The sequence below is a fragment of the Lissotriton helveticus genome, chromosome 4_1 (genome assembly GCF_964261635.1).
Source record: "Lissotriton helveticus chromosome 4_1, aLisHel1.1, whole genome shotgun sequence".
In the NCBI taxonomy this organism is placed as follows: domain Eukaryota; kingdom Metazoa; phylum Chordata; class Amphibia; order Caudata; family Salamandridae; genus Lissotriton; species Lissotriton helveticus.
This window is the reverse complement of record NC_136063.1, coordinates 1,118,580,592-1,118,600,444: the sequence shown is the minus strand read 5'-3', so window position 1 is coordinate 1,118,600,444 and position 19,853 is coordinate 1,118,580,592. Positions and strand designations below refer to the sequence as shown.

General features: G+C 42.2%; 1 protein-coding gene across 6 annotated transcripts in view; it reads right to left on the bottom strand.

The window, feature by feature from the left end:
• PTPN3 (protein tyrosine phosphatase non-receptor type 3) overlaps positions 1-19,853 on the bottom strand; it is a 1,880,479-nt gene that overhangs the window by 784,007 nt on the left and 1,076,619 nt on the right. For all 6 annotated transcript variants that reach the window (XM_078687727.1, XM_078687724.1, XM_078687726.1 and 3 more), the window contains one exon: positions 17,826-18,002. In XM_078687727.1, coding sequence (XP_078543853.1) covers positions 17,826-18,002 — 177 coding nt within the window. The remainder of the gene's footprint in view (positions 1-17,825; positions 18,003-19,853) is intronic.

Genomic DNA, 19,853 nt, shown 5'->3' with positions numbered 1-19,853 from the left:
TGAGTGTCTAACGAGGGAGATTGTAAGGTTGCCATACCTCCCCCTTGTGAGAAGTTGGCTTGGTATATGATGTTCACTAGTCTAGTGAGCACCTTGAACCAGTCCAAACAACCCTTATGGTGATGGTTGTAAAGTCAACCTTATAGACCAGCTATCCTAATGGTAGCATGGACAAAGCAGTCTTAGGCTAAACTCAAGAGGGCATGTAAAGCCAGCTGTTTTACCATATGTAACCCCTTGAATACCACATGAAAGGACACCACACAGGTTATATATAAAATATATATGTATTTATTACTAACACAACCCCTCTGAACTCTTTATGAGGTCAGAGGACAAAGCACATAACAAGTTACTTAATTATCATACAATAAGTTGCACAAAATACATTTGAGCCCTAGGGGCGTTGCAAACAATATACTAAAATAGTGGTATAAGAACCACGGCACGGACAGAGAATAGGCCTAGGGCCTAGGGAATCGCTGGGGCTAAACTGAGCTAATGAGTGTTAGAAAGCAGGAGGCCCACGGGATGTGTGTGCAGTGTCTATACACACACGCGAATTACCATAGGGATACAATGGGAACGTAAGAGTTATAAACTAGTTCTTTTAGGACACTTCCGGATGTACTAGGAGAAAGGCGCTGAAAACTAGGACACTAGGATAGTCAATACCCACAGGAGCACCGGAGTGCCCGCGGTACCTCACCCACAGGAGCTGGGTGCATAGGTGTCAAGTTGTGTCGGGTTTCGTCGCTGAATCCTATGGAGGCCTGTAAAAAGATGCTGCAGGCGACCAGGAGAGAAGTGTCCGGTTGGATCCAAGGGCAGATCGAGGATGAAGAGTACCTGAAAGCAGAGGGGACAGAGTCTGGGTCACTAGCCAGTGACCAGGAAGAAACCAGGAAGGAACCAGGCGAAGTCGCGAAGCAATCAGGTGATGTCGTGAAGCTTGATTCTGCAGCCACGTGGACCAGGAGGCGTCGACGACGACCAGGAGCTGGAAACGGACTGTCCCACGAAGGATCTCGCTGTTGGCGGCGTCGACTTCCGGATTGGATTCAACAGGCCTTGGCAAATGCAACCCACGCAGGAATCGAATATTCGCTTCGGGTGAGACCAGCAAGGCCTAGGGGGATTCTCCTTTGCAGGGAAGCAGGGGCCCACCTGGAGGAACCAGGCAGGCAGTTCAAATTCAAAGGTTCGTTCTTCTTTTTTTGCTCGCGCTGAGCAAAAAAAGAAGGGGCGCTTCTAGGGCACCAAAAAATATACCACTCTCACTTCCCCTAGAAGTTGGACCCCAATGAGAAGAACAGTCTCTGGCTTAGCTAGACAAGCAGGCTTTTGCAATAAATGTAATGTCCGCTTGTCTGTATATATATGTAATATGAAGGACTAGTGCCTTAGAATGAAGTAATTTGAGGCATTGTATAGTTGTCTATTTGGTGTGTACAGCAATTTATTACATTGATTTTGTGTATTATGTATTATTTTTTTAATGTCTTTATGTGTTAATAACTGTGTGACAATTGTTCTTTTTCTATGACATATGAAATGATCCCCTAAAAGTTGCTATAAAGTATAAATGACTAAATCAAATAGTCGTCCAACCTAGAATTTTTTTGCTAGGCGTGGTATAGTGTGGAGTATTTTACATAGCATTAAGACTTTTTCGCGGCTTGGCGCAAATCCACTTTAAATGTGGCGCTCTCCAAAAGCATGCCTCTGCCCTCATCCTTACTTTTAACCTCAATGAGAACGTAATTGATGGGCACCTAGGCACAACAGCATTTTATTCCCGGGGGCGCCCTAATTGCATATTTTTCTACTGCTTCTTCCAGCCATGACATAAACATAGCAGCATTGTACGAACTCTTGTAATTTTCTCTAGGCATGTATTTTAATGGTAAACCAACAGATGGGTGTGTAGGATAAAATTCCGCGGATGCTTCCAATAGCATGCTCTGAGCAGCTACCTGCCACCTCCAACTTAGTTTTTGCAGCATGCTAATATAGAGGGTGTTTAGGTAATCTTTTTTTTTTTATTACTGTGACCGAGGCTCGTTGGGATTACACCTGAACAGAGAAAAGCTGGCCAAGTATTGTTTTAACCCCTTGCACCCGATTTGCTCGGATTAAGCCTGGTTCATAGATGCATTTCAGTGGTTCACATTACTGAAAACAGCAGGGCACGCACTATTTTAATGTTTTGCAACTGACTTGTTTTATTGCATGAAACGACCTATGTATTGCAATGGTTTTAATTCATCATGCAAATAAATTTGAAAGTGAAACGCTCACATTTAAAGAGCTATAGTGCATTAGTCAACAAACAGGATCCAAACAAGCATGATGCATATTTACCTATTTACTAAGGCCAAAGCACTACATTTTCAGTTTGTAACTGGTTTTCATACTTCAGTTTCCATAGTTTCAGACCAACCCTTTAGACAAAATGAATGCCCTTATAATATACAACATTTGTAAGGACGATCATTAAGTAAGGTCGTCGCTGGATACCAGGATATTTGAACCACAGACACTAAATTCATTACGTTGCAATTGCTCTATTACAGTACCACAAGAAATGACTCCGCAATCATTGTGTCTGTCCATGAACCTATCAGATTATGCCCTTCCAGTAGATCTCATTTGAGCATTTCCATCGGGTCGAGCACAACCTAGCTCAAACCTTTACTCAAATCTCAAAGATAAATAGAGAGACCTACAAAAACATCCATTCTTTCCTTGGCACTGATTGATACATTTTTGATCCATTCTTCTGATTATCTATTCTTTTGATCACCTGTGTCATTTTTCTTGTCAAAGAAAATGTTCTTACCCAGGATGCATCTGATCGTAATGTTTAGTTCTGTAGAGTCACATGCCCTGCATGCCCCTGCCTTTTATTGTTGAACTCAAACATTTGCAAATTGTTTACTTCGCACTGGCTTTCATGTCACAAGTTGTGCTGTGACTCCTTCCTTAACGGGGAAGTGCAGGGGCACCAACTGAATGTTAGATTATTTTTCGCACATCAGGTGAGGAGTATGGACTGTGTATGGAGCATAACGTGAACACAGCATTGAGCACAGAGTACATTGTCCAGTATTACTTAGTTAATAGGGGAAGAAATCTACGATGAACGCATATATATATATATGTAGAATCAAACTCCTGACATTCGCTCCCCTTCACGGCATCAGGTACGGACCACTTCACTATGGATTTAAAGTGCTTTTATTGCGGCTTAATCCCACAGCATGCCGCGTTTCGACCGGGTCTTCCCGGTCTTGATCACATATATATTTATTTTCCAGGGCGGTAAAAAACAAAGGTTACAGGGACATTATAGTTTTGAGTTAGAATAAAAAAAAAAAGTAGAAATTCACAGAACAAAACAAAGGTTACAGGGACGCAATAGTTAGACTCAGATTATACATGCACAAAACCATAGAAATTCAGCAGTTATAGTTATCTGAGCCAACTATAATTTACGCCACTGCAATGCATTGCTTCCGACCTCACATATTACATCACTCATGACATCGCAAATGACATCACTGATGAGATTATCCAGTGAGTGTGAGAGTTTCCTAATTGTTTATAAGTGTTAAACATATATACTAAGGTACTACAAAAGTTAAATTAATATACGTTGTGTACTACTGAGTGATACTATTTCTAACATATTATGTGAGTGGCTTTGTGACTGTGTATTCATGTGTGAGTGGGTGAGTGTGTATGGTGAATAAGTGGGTGTGTGAGTAGCTGAACGGATGAATAAGTGGGTGTGTGAGTACCTGTATGGGTGTGTGAGTGGCTGTATTGGTGAGTGAGTGGGTGAGTGAGTGAGTAGCTGTATGGGTGTGTGACTGGCTGTATCGGTGAGTGAGTGAGTGAGTGGCTGTCTGAGTGATGGTATGAGTAGGTGATGGCTGTGTGAGTGGCTGTATGGGTGTCTGAGTGGCTGTATGGGTGAGTGACTGGGTGTGCAAGTGGCTGTTTGATTGGGTGTTTGAGTGACTGAGTGGGTGTGTGAGTGGCTATATAGGTGAGTGAGTGGACATGTGAGTGCTTGTAACAATGTGTGAATGTGGTCATGAAGGTGTGTAAGTGGCTCTGTTGAGAGGCTATTGGGGTGAATAAGTGGGTGTGTGAGCAGCTGTATGGGTGAGCAGTGGGTCCGTAGGGGTATGGGAAAGTGAGTGGCTGCATGGGTAAGTGAGTGGGTTTGTGAGTGGCTCTATGGATGAATGAGTGCGTGTGTGAGTGGTTGTATGGGTGTATGAGTGGTTGTATGGGTGTATGAGTGGTTTTATGGGTGTATGAGTGGTTATGTGGGTAGTCCTGTGGATGATGTCATCAGTGGTGTCATTTCAGATGTCATAAAGTGATGTTATTGACCATGTCATGAGTGATGTAATATGTAAGGTCATAAGCAGTGCGTTATGGGGGTGTAAGTTATAGTTAGCTCAGGTAACTATAACTGCTGAATTTCTATGGTTTTGTGCATTTATAATCTGAGTCCAATTCTTTTTTCAAAATATTGTGTCCCTTTAATACTTAGTTTTTTTTAGGTAATTTCTGAGGGCAATTTTTAGTAAGAAGTATACTACAATTTATTCTTTTTTTCAACTGTAGACATTTAAAAAATATATATATACTGTATATACATTTTAAAAGGTAAAAATTAGATAGCTACTTAATGTAAATATAGAATGGTTTTGAAAATGTAATTGAACAAGCTTTTTTTGTACTATTATTTCTTTGGTACTGCGTAACTTCTAAGGGTATTAAAACCTAGACGGGACCACAAGTACTGTATGATTATTGACTCCTACCACGTGATCGCAATGAATTCACGAATTTGCCAAAAAATGTTACATTATTTTAAATATGTACATCCCTCTACTTTCATTAATTACATTAGTGTGAACATATTTATAAGCATATATATGACATCCTATATCTGTTTTCAAAGAAATGTACTCTGTTTATGAGTTTCACAACTTTGCAAATCTATGTACTGGAATTGCGAATTCGCTCAATGACACACCCAAACCATGCCTTTTGTTTGGGCACATAATAACGCCACCCATGTACATCTAAAACCACATTCAAAAACAGTTATTTCTCCAGTGAACTCTGTAGAAAACGAATTCAGAAGCATTTGTGTTCTGTTTTTGTTCACTTTTGTGAATAATTTGATAGGAAGGCTGAAGCTTCATCTTCTATCCAGGATGAACATCCAGAACATATTGAGGATGAGGGGGAAGATACACCACCTGCCAGAAAACAAAGTGATGTCTGGAAGCATTTCACAAAACCTTCAAGGGGAAAGAAGAATACTTATAAATATGTGAAGTGCAGTATTTGGGGAAAGCAGTTATCCAGGGTCACTGCAAAGAAGTATTCACATGGGACAAGTTCCATGTGGAAGCACCTAAAAACAATTGATGAAAGGGTCTACAGCTGGATGATGCGGGTGAAAGCAGGTGCAGAAGACGGTCCACCTTTTACAGCAGCCTTGGTAGAGGCCCAAGAGCGCAAGCCGCCCACTTCACGAGCATTAGCATACAGCCACTCAATCCTCCATATAGTCGGTCACAAGGCCACTTACTCACCTACACGGCCATTCACTCATCCATACAGCCACCCACACACACACACTTTGTCACCCATACAGCTAATCACATACTCATACTGCCACTCACCCACACTCAACGATACATAGAACCACTAACACATCCATCCTCTAAGGTTACAGGTTATAGTTGCAAAAATATATTTTTTTTAAACCTTGAAATACACTAAAACAACCAAAGGTTAAATGAGTGACTGTGTGAGTGGCTGTATGTGTGACTGAGTGAGTAACTTTATGGGTGGCTGAGTGGGTGCATGTGTGAGTGGCTGCATGGGTGGGAAAGTGGGTGAATGAGCGGCTGTACGCATGAGTTAGTGGCTGTTTGAGTGGGAGTGTGGTTAAATGAGTTGGTGAGTGAGTGGTTGTACTGGGGAATGAGTGTCGGTGAGTTTCTGCATGGGTGAGTGAGCAGTGTGTAGATGGTTGTCTGGGTGTGCAAGTGGGTGTGAGAATGGTTGTTTGGGTCTTTGAGCGAGTGTGAGTAGTTGTGTAGGTGTATGTGGGTGGGTGGTTGTATGGGTGGGTGAGTAGCTGTATGGGTGACTGAGTGGCTGTATGGGTGACTGAGTGGCTGTATGGGGGACTGAGTGGCTGCATGGGTGACTTTATGGGTGAGTGGGTGGGTGTTTGAGTGGCTGTATGGGTGGGGAGTGGGTGCATGAGTGGCTGGGTGAGTGAGTGGGCGTTTGATTAAATTAGTTGGTGAGTGAGTGGTTGTATTGGGGAGTGAGTGTCTGTGTGAGTGGCTATATGGGTGAGTGAGCAAGTGTGTAAATGGTTGTGTGGGTATGTGAGTGGGTGTAGAAGATGTTTTGCAGGTGTGTGTGTGAGTGGTTGTATGGGTGTGTAAGTGCTTGTATAGGTGAGTGAGTGGTTGCATGGATCTGTGAATGGGTGTGTGAGTGTCTATGGGTGTATGAATGGATAGGTCATTAGTTGTGAGTGGGTGGGATGTATGACGTTACAACACACACTTTTACAACGCATACCTTTACAACACATTTTTTACAACGCAACATCCATTACAACGCATTCCATTACAACGCATGCCATTACAAAGTAATTTTAAAAACTACATTTACAACGCATTCCATTACAACGCATAACACCTTTACAATGCATAACATTACAACGCATAACATTACATTGCATGTTTGGTAAGTATTGGATAGTGTAGGGGTAAAAATTACTATTCTAACTCCAGGGGGTGCAACAGTAGGGTAAGTGTTGGATAGTGTAGGGGTAAAAATTCCTATTCTAACTCCAGGGGGTGCAATAGTAGGATAAGTGTTGGATAGTGTAGGGGTAAAAATTACTATTCTAACTCCAGGGGGTGCAACAGTAGAGTAAGTGTTAGATGGTAATGTTATGCGTTGTAATGGTATGCGTTGTAGTGGTGTGCGTTGTAGTGTTATGCATTGTAATGGTTGCGTTGTAACTACATGTGTTGTAATGGATGTTGCGTTGTAAAAGTTTCGTTGTAATGGTAGTGCGTTGTAAAAGTTGCGTTGTAAAGCTTGTTTCCCGAGTGGGTGTATGAGAGGTTGTATGGGAGGTGTGAGTGGTTCTGTGGATGATGTTTTCTGACCAAGTCATAAGTGAGGTCATAAGCAGTGCAATGCGGAGGCATAAATTATAGTCAGCTCAGTTAACTATAGCTGCTGCATTTTGTACGTTTGAAATCTGGGCCTAACTATAACGTCCCTGTAACCTTTGATTTCTTCCAGTATTATATATATATATATGTCGCCACACACTTCCAATATGCTCGTATGTGAAAAATAGACGGCACTCCAAGTCAGCGTTTTCACCAAAGATGGTTTATTTGGCAGACCCCCTGACTCCTTGACAAACGCGTTTCACCCTTTAGGCTTCGTCAGTGTCAGCCATTCCTTCGTGCAGTACACCATTTTATCCCCTCCCCTCCTTAAACATAAAGAGAGGACTAGAGCTCGCCATGGTCTTGTTGGCGGCCATCTTAAAGTGTGCAATTTTACACTTCATTTGTATACATTAAAACATTATATACATGGGGAAGATGGTGGTAGAAAAGTGCTCGTGCATTGTTAAAAAGAAACAACAGGGTTTGTATTTAGCATTGTCATTAGTTCATTCACATAGTTTACATAAGGTGCTGGAGTGCTGGAGATATTTATACTGGTATATTGGTTTTTACAGATACTTTAAATATCAGAGCGCTCCTTTGCTTTACACCGTCTCGCCCTTATATATATATTAATCACACCCCTTCCAATATGTGCCTGTTGTAACAGAACTATGGCATCCTCTATCGGGACACATTTGCAGTTATCTCAAAACTTAATGAAAAATATAATGCACATTTTGGCAAATCTTTGTAGACTGAAAACATTTTAAGTGTGTGTGGTTTACACATGGTAGGATAAAAGAAAGGTTTATCTGGCATCTTCATCCTCTAGAACATGGATACTCACAAACATATTCCCAGAGGTCAAAACGTTTAGTCTGTGATGTCACCGAGGGCCACAGTGATGCCAACTGGGTGGCGATTTGGGAGCGGGGGAAGGAAGGGAGGTGTAAGGTGGGTGTTGGCGAAGCAAAGCATGTACATCTACTGGTGGAATCACAGAATGTGAAACCAGAAAACATGGGATCAATCCCAGCTTCCACACTTGACCACATTGTATGATCCTTGGCAATTGTTTTATTTCACTTTCCCTTCTTTTTCTTCATTATCACATACAAGAGGACCTCAAAATACATAACTTCAGGATGTGGCTGTGCAAAACCTCCTCCTGTGTTTGATTTAATAAACTATGGGGCCGATTCACATAACTAATCTGAGATAAAATCCTAAACTTACTACTTTTGGTATTCACAGAAGGCATTTAGGAGTAGTAAAGTTAGGACTCCTAACTTTACTACTACTAAACCAAGACAAAATCCAAACTTTACGACTTTCGGTATTCACAAAAAGCATTTATTAGTAGTAGAGTTAGGAGTCCTAACTTTACTACTACTAAATGCCTTCTGTGAATATCAAAAGTAATACGTTTACGATTTTATCTCAGTTTAGTAGTAGTAAAGTTTGGAGTTCTAACTTTACTACTACTAAATGCCTTTGGTGAATACCAAAAGTAGTACATTTAGGATTTTATCTCAGATTAGTTCTGTGAATCTGCCCCTTTAATGTTGTTCATGTATAATAGCAACCCAAAGAGGGCAAATAACAAATGACTTGCCTCTTAGTTCACTAATGGCTTTGTTGTCAGTATGGGGGCAAAGCATGAAGGTTTTTAAATTCATTTTTGAAAACGAACACTGTAAAAAAAAATACTTTAAAGCAGCAATGTAATTTGACGTACTGAGTGAAACGCTTCTGCATGTTAATGAAATGTACTTATGGAATAAGTTTGCTGCAAGATGTCTTTACCCCTTCCATGCTCATGACGGAACGGTTCCGTCATCAGCGTCGGTGCTCCGGTGCTGATGACGGAACATTTCCGTCATGAGCCAATACGATTTTAAACCCTTCAGCACTGCAGCGAAATTCGCGCAGCACTGAAGAGGTTAAAAATGTAGGTGTTCCTAAAGTTAAGCAGTGCAAGACACCCTAGTTACTTCCTTTCTTTAACTTCAATTAACCTTTAAATAAATGCTCGCCCGTTTATGTAACATATTTTTAATATTAGTGCTGAGTCGAATAAACAGCAGTGACCAGGGGGTGCATGTAAAGGTCAGTAGACCTGCATGCGGCCCCAGGCCGTACTTTGAGTATTAATTCTCTAGAACTCGTAACATGACAGAAAAGAACAATTTTCATTTACATGTTTATTTGCTGTATAAAAACATTAGGATTCTAAATCTATTGTGAGCAGTATTATGACTTCCAGTGCTGGCAAATTTTGTGAGGAAGACTTCCAATCTAGCTTACCATTAAAATGATTTGACCTCAGCATACTGGTGTTATGTACACACAAGGAGGTAATCTGTAGTTTGTGTACATAACAATGTTCGTTTCGGCTCTTGACTGTGATTCACAGAAGGCACTTACTCATTTTGGTATTCACAGAATACCAAAATGTGTAACTTACTCATTTTGAGTAACTTACTCATTTTGAGTAACTTACTCCTTTTGGTATTCACAGAAGGCACTTACTCATTAATGAGTAAGTGCCTTCTGTGAATACAATAATGAGTAAGTGCCTTCTGTGAATACCCAAATGGTAGTAAGTTTAGGATTTTGTCTTAAGTTAGTTCTGTAGATTGGGCCCATAATGCATGAGAGTGTTTATTTGAAGAACAGGTTGTTGTGGGTGGAGAAAAGAACAGGCAACAGAGAGGAGGACACGGGTGAGGGGGTGCAACATCGAGGGCAGGGCGATGGAAGCAACACGCGATCCATGTGCGGGGAGGATTATCAACGGGCAAGAGAGCAGCGTGAAGCAAGAGTAGAAAAAGTATTTAGGGCCAGATGTATGACCATTCACTTTTGTGAGTCGCAAATTGCGTCGAATTGCAACTCGAAAAGTGACACTGGTTGAGATTCCCAATGGGGTCGCACGTTACACGCCTCATTAATATTCCTACAGCAAGTGCAACTTGCGACCCCATTGGGAATGGCTAGCACTCCTAGGGATGGTGGCCTGCTGGGGTCGAGACCACCATGTCTGTGACTACTTTTTCAACAAAGCAGTTTCCTTTTTTTTTATTTTAAATCCAGCCTTTTTCCTTAAAGGAAAACGGGATGCATTTAAAAAAGAAAAATGAAACTATTTAAGGGCAGGAAGTTGTCCCTGGGACCATTAACTGCTCTTAAAAAATATTTTCGCACCCACTCACAAAGGGGAAGGAGAACCCTGGGAACCCCTTCCCGTTTGTGATTTGTTTACCACCTACTTGAAGTAGGAGTCCTCCCCTTCCTCCACAGACCCCCTGATGGGCATAGTTGCTACCACCCCTATGATCATCCCAGGCCGCACCCAACATACCTTTACTGAATGTTTGAGTACACATCTACACCTTCTTCAATGCATGGGTTTGAGAACTGTCTACGCAAATTTTTTGTTGTTTTATATTTTTATTACAGTTAACAATGTATACCAACAATGTATATTCGGATTATCATGGTGTCTATGTATGTAGGGCGTCGGCCCAGCAGGTATCACGGAAATCAATAAAATGTGTTATTAAAAAAAAAAAAAGAGGACACAGAACAACAGAGAAGTCTTATTAGAGATTGCCTCACCTAAGGAGTCAAGGTCAAGATTAACCTGTGTCAATACTTTCTGCACTTTTTCCAACCAGATTAAAAAAATCAATCAGCAAGAATTGGCAGATCTTAAATAAAGGTGCAATATTGATCAAACGTCCACTGTTTGTTTTAAACGGAGCAGGAACCTGATAGACAAAATGATACATACTAGACCATAAATCTAGAAACCTCGGAGCAAGATACACTTTGAGGACTCCCAGCAGTAAAGGGTCGCTATCCCTGTGGCTCTTGTGGAATATGCACACAAACCTCCCACGCTACCACAATTGATTTCGGCACAAATAAACCTTGGGGATTGAGACAACATATTAATGCAACAGTGATAACTGTTCTACTTGATAATGTGTCCTTGCCAATTGCAAATTGTGGGCATGACGACTCGCAAAGTTAAGATCCGCATTATGAAATATAAAAGCACCATACAATGCAAAAAACAGGCAACAAAACTGGCCAATCATTTTCTGGAGAAGGGTCACTCAGCAGAGGAATTAAAAACAACAGTATTAGACGAGCCACACATTCATCCCTCTATATCAAACATCACATGTTTTCTCTTAATCAAAGAACATAAATGGATGTACAGGCAGCATAGTGACAAAAATGAACTCAATGATGATATTCCTTGGACTTCCATAACAGCGAGATGATTGTGACCTATCGGACTAGATGATAGAGACTCCAGACCAATAACAATCCTAGCTATTCAAGTGACTTATTAAGATGACCACAACATCATTTTTTGCCACTTAAGTTAGGTTGCATAACAAATATGACAAACACACATTTAATCATGAAACCTAGTATTAATTTAACAGAGACAGGTCCCAAGGGAGGCCGGCTGTCCTGAAGTTTTGATGTGCAGTTTCCTTATAACCATGACAATCTGATTTATACCAACTATTTCAATGCAACACATGATCGTACAACATCTACTTATACTCGGGCCATATTAATATTCAGTCTTTTAAAAAATGATGACCTGACCATCTGCAAGAATTTTTAGCCCAAGACACAATCGATTATGTGTCTCATTACATGTCTCCTAACGTCTTTTCTAGGCAGGCAGGTTAGGTTTATACACCATCACCCTCTAGATCACAAAAAGGCACCGGAAATGTGTGATCACGTATGTCAAATAATGATATAACCCCTACCAGGCACTATAATCTGGCACCACATAACACTTCAACATCAGAGACTACATCTCCCACAATACATGCCAATCCGCTGATGGCAATGAGACAGTAGCCACTTTTGGAACTACTGCACACAGTACTTCAACATTAGGGGCTACCTTTCCCAAGACCAGCTTTTGACCGCTCACAGCAATGTGACGTCAGCTATTCTGTGACTGCGGAACATTCCTACCCTTATGAGGTGGCAATCCAGACGTGACGAACACCTCGTCCCCTCTTGGCTGCAGATCTAAGTGCCTGGATCACTGACTGTTAGGTAAGGCAGGCTCTGTTCTCTCTCGCTCATGTCATCCGACCCGTGGCACCCACTTAGACATTTTTCATGAGGGGTCAACACACCGGATGTAAGCGCAGGACTGACAAAGCCCTAAAATACATAACAGGTCCTGATTTTGGAAGATATGGTGTTAGATCTGGGGGTCTCTAGTTGGCAATGGTATACAGCTTTGTCCAAATAGGGACCCTTGCTTCAAAGTCAGGTTAAGGGGATTACACTACTGGATAACCACTGCTCACCCCCTTGGAAGCGTGGCACGAGCAGACAGGCTTATCTCGTAGGCAGTGTGTTAAGCATTTGTGAATATACAGAGTAATATAGTGAAAACACTACAGATGGACACCACACAGATTTTATAAAAATAAGTATGCTTTATATTGACTTAACAGGACCACACACGACAAAAATTCACAATACTGTACTTAAAGTTGACTAAAAGATGGTAGAAGTTGCTTAGTTCAAGTTGGTGATAAATGCAACACAGTTCTCACAAAAGTACCTAGATGCGTAACGCAAAATAAACAAAAAGCTTGCAGAGGGAGATGCGTCGGTTCCGTGCTCCGGGGGAGATGACGCCTCAATGCTTGCGCAGAGTAGGGAACGCATCGTGATCTTTACCGGTGCGGGGGTGATGCGTAGGTTCTCGGCCTGCGGTCCGGTTGCGATGCGCAAGATGGCGTCTCAATGCGATGTGACAATCCTGGTGCGAGGCGAGAAGATGGCGCCTTTGACGCGACAGTACGTTCACGCCCTGGCAGCCTTGCGACGACTCTGTACTTTTGAGCCGTGACAGGCCCTGCGACACGCTTCTCCGGCGATGCGATGGCAACCCTCTCGATGGCGTCACGCTTCTCCGGTGTTGCGACAGCAGACAGCTTCGACACAGACACACTTCCTGGGAGACACGGCGGCACGCTTCTCTAGTGATGCGACGACTACAGATGCGGCGGCGTCATGCTTCTTCTCGTTGCGTCGCGCTTCCAACTCCCAACGACATGCAGACTTCTGCAGATAGAATCCCCAGCAAGGGAATTCAGAGGGGAGCTGGAGGTGAAGTCTTTTGACCCTGAGACTTCAGCAGGAGGCAAGCACAAGTTCAAGCCCTTGGAGTAATATTCTGTAAGATGATGAAAGTTCTTTAAAAAGTTCCTTCTTCTATCCTTGGCAATAAAGAAACCACTGCACACCAACCCAGCAAATAGCACACTGGCAGAGGGGCAGTCCGAACTCCTGCAGCTTCCTTGGTTCTTCTCCTTGGCAAAAGGTTTGTCTTGTTCCCAGAAGTGATCTAAAGTTCTTGGGTCTGGGTCCCAATATTTATACTGCTTTTCTCTTTGTTCTCTGAAGGCAGAGGGGCCTTTACCCAGTCCAAGTCAGTTCTGGAGCACTCTGTTTATAGGACTCCTTCTTTCCTTTCACAGTGCAGGGCAGAAACATCAGACGTCCCACAGGAGTTTGAGCCAGCATTGTGGAGGTAAAGCACAGCCCTGGAGCACTTTGGTGACATGATTCCTTCTCTTCTTTCACAGTACAGGGTATAGACATCAGCCGCACCCCAGGGGTCGAGCCAGCATTGTGGAGGGAAGGCCCAGCCCTATTCAGGTCCCAGGTGCAACTCCTCCCTCCCATCTAGATGCAGATCTCCCTATTCACCACTGGGCTGACTCATTCTGTCCCCTGGAATCTCCCAGCCCTGTCACTCAAACTCCAGACAAGGAATACACAACCTAGCAGAGGCAGGCTTGGATAGTTGGACAAGAAAATACCTACTTTTTAAAAGTGGTATTTTCAAACACAGAATGTTTAAACCAACTTTACTAAAAGATGCATGTTATCATTCTGAGTTCAGGCATACTAAATTCGAATTTCTACCACGTTCCCCGAGTCAGTTAGGATTATAAAATGTAATAATCTAACTGCCCATTCTGGCCTATGGAGAACAGGTAGCCTCGCAATAGTGAAAAACGAAAATGGCTGTAATTCACTATTAGGACATGATGCACACACCAGGGCATGTCCTACCTTATACTTACAATGCACCCTGCCCTTGGGTCTACCATAGGGGTGTCTGATATGTAGAAAAGGGAAGGTTTAGGGACTGGCAAGTGGGTGCACTTACCAAGTCGACATGGCAGTCACAGACTGCACACAGGCCTTGCAATGGCAGGCCTGAGACACACTTTACAAGCTGCTTCTGTGGGTGGCACAACTAGTGCTGCAAGCCCACCAGCAGCATTTGATTTACAAGCACTGGGCACACATGGTGCACTGTACTAGGATCTGACAAGTAAATCAAATAACACAATCATGAAGTTACTAATCAGTACATCAATTTAACATAGGGAGCAATACCACTGTGGCACTGAGTAGCAGTGGCACAGTGCCCAACGCATAGAACCAGCAAAAACATATCAAAAACAGAGGAGGCAATCCGACAAAATGGAAGGGAGACTCACGCCAATGATGCCAGGTCTAACACATGGCTACTATCCCAGATAAAGTATCCGTCTCTCGCCTGACCAGTCCCAATGGTGCCTCTATTGTCTCACCGATAGACTCACTCCAGTCGTTGTTTGCACAAGTGAGTGGTATGCTTATTTTTAACAGGCACGTCAATAACAGTGAAGATGCTGTTAGAACCAAGATTACCTGAACATGAGTAACTACAACCATGTATCTTACCATACGGCTAAGGCTTTTACTAGCTGTTCCACTCACCCGTGGTACAGCTTTGATTTGAACACTTTTTCACATATATGTGAGATGTCCAGTAGAATAATTGACAAGACAAGATGAGACTACTAACTAACCTTCGATGTACTTTTTCAGAGCGGAGACCCCCTGAGCAGGTTGAGGTGAGGTCTGTTACCTGCAATGTACGGGTAAGCTGCAATCACTTATGTTTACATTACCTATAATATTAGGAGAGAACGGTACCTACCACTGATTATGTTTGCAATGTTCTGACTTATAGCCCCATACTACTATCATTGTATAATTTAGAGAGACAATGTCTACGATTGTGATTTGGCCTCCATGAAAAAAAATAATCTATATATTTTTTTCTCTTCGTATACACTTTCAGGTATCAGTGGTGAATCCCTCCACAAACAAAATTAAGATGGATTAAGGATCACTGGTTTTGTATAGTTGCATATATATTTGTTTTACTCTTATTACTCTGATTATTTGTATCACTTCACGTTAAATAGTTTCATAAATATATAGACTGTCGAACAGCAGCACAAGTTGGTCCTGACGAAAGCCAAAGTTTGGAAAGCCAAATGAGGGTCACCAGGCTGAAACATGTTGACCACCTCTGTCACTAACTACTGGTATTTTGTTTCGCTGCCAGTGCCCTGTTTTTAATCCTCACCCAAGGCAGTTCTAATAAAGACACTTTTCGTACCCTAGAGCTAGTTTTACTCCAACAAACCTAATAAAAAATGTTCTTTGCGCTGCTTCCCCCACCAAACCTAACGCTCATTATTGTGGTATTTAGCATGGTAAACAACGTTTACCCTGAAACTTTTACAACGCAGGGAATCACAACGTGGTTGTTACAACGACCGCGTTGTGATTCCGCATACCATTACTACGCAAGTCGGAACAACGACTTGCGGAGGGGGGGGGTGTTGGATTTAAAATCGAACACCCTCCCTAGTGTCCGCACAGACTGGAGTTGGAGTAGTAAATTATACTATTCTAATATCCAGCGCCCCCCCTCCGCAAGTCGTTGTTCTGACTTGCGGAGTAATGGTATGCGGAATCACAAAGCCAGGAGTAGGCATCACAGCACGAGGAGAATCCCAATGATGAAGCCTGCCAGCATTCACGGGCGGACTGGTAACAGCAACCAGCCCTGGCAGAGGGCGGGTGTGTGTGCTTGCGAAATGCAATGCTCCCGCTTTTGTTACAGGGGGGCGATATTGCAGCACTGCTGCAAAACCGCCCCCCCTGTAACAAAACCGGCCCATGCAGGCACAAAACCGGCCCCCACCCCACCAGCCCAAAGGGGAAATGCCCAGGGCCCGCTATGGTCAGTCCGGTTTTGCCAGCATTGCTGGGTGAGGGATTTCATCCTAATAAAGGAACATTCTATTTTCGCTAGGTTATTCCTCTGGACATTGTTTACAGCTCTTAGACCCGAGGTTTCTTTCTTGTGATATGTAAGCCCACAATGTCTTTCCCAACCAGACAACTGAGCTGTCTGATAGGCAGGCCCTAAAAAGAGTAACTGCAGGTAGAATACTTTCTGTATATACTTAACTTTCTATGTCAATGTGAACTGCCGTACTCACGGCAGTGTGATGGGCTTCCAACTAAAGCACTGTATCATCTGTTAGTATTTAAGGTACGAGGTTAATTATCATTCCCATATAGTCTCCTCCTGCGTGCACACACAACGGTACAAATTTCCCTTTATTTGCACGTTCATGTTTACAGTTGAGGGCTTTAAATAAGAAGCACTGACAAAGCCAATCGGCCTGGACCATAAAAGGTCGAGATATTAGCTAACCTGTTCTAAAACAGTAAATTAAAAGTGAAAAATGAAATGTGAATAAGGGTGGAAATGGTAGTGAGCCGCCCTGTAGCACCTTGCAGGTTCTAGACCCTCCTAACCATTTTGTTTTTTTTCAAATTAAGAATGAGGGGTGTATGGGGGAGGAGGAGCAGGCCTGACAGCCTAGGTTCACAGGATGAACATGTAAGACGGAGGGTAGAAAGTACAACAAAACAAGGGGAATTGGAGAGGTTGAATAATGAAAAGAGAAACAGGAAGCATGGCGGAGATGGGGAGGAAAAAGCAGAAAAAAGAGGAGGGGTGTGGATGTCAAGAGTACAAAAAAACACATTTCCAGGGAATGTTTAAAAGGAAGAAAAATGATTCCCTTAAGTCAGCAGTGGAAATATATAACTAATCGAATCAGAACACTTGACACCGAAATGCTCCTGGTTGGGAAAAACACAAAAATAGGGAGGAAAGTGCAGGAGCAGAGACCGGAGGCAGACAACAAAGCCACTGAATCATGAGCAAAGGGCTTTCCCAAAACCCACCTTAATCATATGTAAATTATTGAGGACAAACAGGCGGCATGCGGCTAAAGCTGTCTTAAGCCGAGACCTAAAAGTGATGTACATTAGTCACATAACATGTATTTCACTCACATTCAATATTCTATGCACATGGGTAGATCCATTGTGTTTGATCCTTTTACTACAAATGGCAGTACCTACAGATCATGTTTACATTTTGACTCTATATTGCCCCAACCCTTACAGATATGACTGCCCTATACACCTCTTTCTTTACACTTCACAGATTTCCTTTAGTTAATTGGTTCATTTACCCCAGTACAGTGCAGTTCTCTCCTTGAAGTAAATGCATGTTGTATTATAGAGATGTAATAACTGTTTCCCATAATGATTGATGTGAAACAAACGACTAACCTTTTTCGAGGACTCCGATTTTGGAAGTACTCGGAATCACTATCCTTAGATGTTGGGGAGCCCTTGTATGTGTAAAATACATCTTCAGTCTCAGTAATGTAAGTCATTTCATTAGCCAAGTTATCTGCAGAAGAGTGTCTTGGTTTTGTAACTGGATGCCTTAATCTGGGACTCCGCCTGTGGGGAATAAAAAAAATAATAATAAAAAACGAAATTCACAAAATTCATACTGCTTAATAAAAATAAAAGCATTATTAATATTGTTTATGCATTGCATTTAGTACCATTCTTCTGTTGTTACGAAGAGAAGTACATCACAATGGCATTATTACTGAATGTCCTAGTACTCAATTTACAGATCTTGAAAGAATGGGAGGTGGAGTTCCATTAATAGGATTCTAGTTCTTTACCTGCAGATCTCAGCAAATGTCAAGAGCAAGCTTCTACCCCAATGAGCTATCTTGAGTGCCTCTACTTAACTTGGATCTAAATTATTTATAAAAGTTTTGCTGTGATAGAGCAACTCGGGTATAATTAGGCAACGGCATCACTCATTTACTGTTGCAATCAATTTTCGCATTGAGTCAAGTAGGGACATGATGACTGCTGACAGCAGAATGTGAAAAACATGTCACTGGGCGATTAGTTACACATAATGAATTCCAAGTTTTTCTTTTCAGCTCTCATTCATTTGTTATTTTTTCTCCTCAATAATCAGAGTTACAAGCAAGTAAGGCGACTTCCATGTTTATTAGGTCGGCCTACTAGGCAGTGCATGCGCTGACCGTTGTGAGGCATATGGTGACCTATCAAGAACATGGAGAGGCTTGGAGCCCGCCTATTGCTTACAATTGGTTGGCTTTCTTTGCAACTCTGATTTGCCTGCTTCCTATTTGTGTCTCAGCTTGTCAATCTTCTGTTGTCCCTCCCATGGAGCATTGTATCTTTACAATCTCTTTGATTGGCTCACATTGTTGCTTCCACTACTTGCTTTTCATGTGCTACTTTTTCCTTTTGTTGTGAGAAGAGCTTCATTAGCGTACATGTGTTTTCGAGCCATCTCTCTCAAGTTAGTCTCTCCCCGCATCTGTTGCTCTCTGTTGCTTGGCTGCTTCTCCCCATTGCTTCCCCTCATCACAGATGCTGTGAAGTGTGGCTAAAAGCATTGACAAAGCCAACAGACCACAAAGGTGACAAATAATGGGTCTACTAATGCTTGTATATTGCACTGCTATAGCTCTTTATGAAAGCACGATTTGTCTTGAGGTCAAAACACAGTCTAATGCACAGATGATTTGAAAAAAGTGGCTTACATCGAGCGGAGTTTGTTTTTTTAAGTGTATTTGTAACAAACAAAAAGCTGCATTCTGTTGTGTTCATTTGAGCACTAATTCCACAAATTTTTCCATGTCTTCAGCCAGTGGATCTCTTTCACAAGATACGGCAAGAGACCAGGAATTTAAAAAACGGTGTGGAGTAGGGCAATGGAGCACTGGTGATTTTTTAGGAATAAAATAACTGCAGGTCACTTCATAGAACTTCACAGCCGTGTGTCATCGGCCTTTCATCCTCTATATTTCTGAGGTGTACAACAGAAGTTTAGAAGGGCCAGGTCCATGCCAGATTGTCAGGATAGCTATGTCAGGTACATTTATATACAGTGAAGCAAGAGGAATGAATTCACATAGTTTTCTTTATAACTGTTTTTATTAGGATTTTCATATACAAAAAAAGACAGTATAAATTCACTTGTAGTATTCTGAATCATTATACAATTACTGTTAAATTGATTGCTAATCAGTAGCATACATATACGTCGGCAAATTATGTTGTACAGCCACTAGAATGTTACTGTATAAGGTGATAAAGATAGGTGTGCTAATCTGTTGTGTGTCGATATGGCTACCTGGCTAACTGGGGTGGTACCCCTGAATTGGGGGAGGGAGGTGGCAATTTGAACTCAGTGGTGGGCGGGGCTGTATATGTGGAGGACGTAGGAGTAAAACCACAGCAAAGCTCCAACTAGGT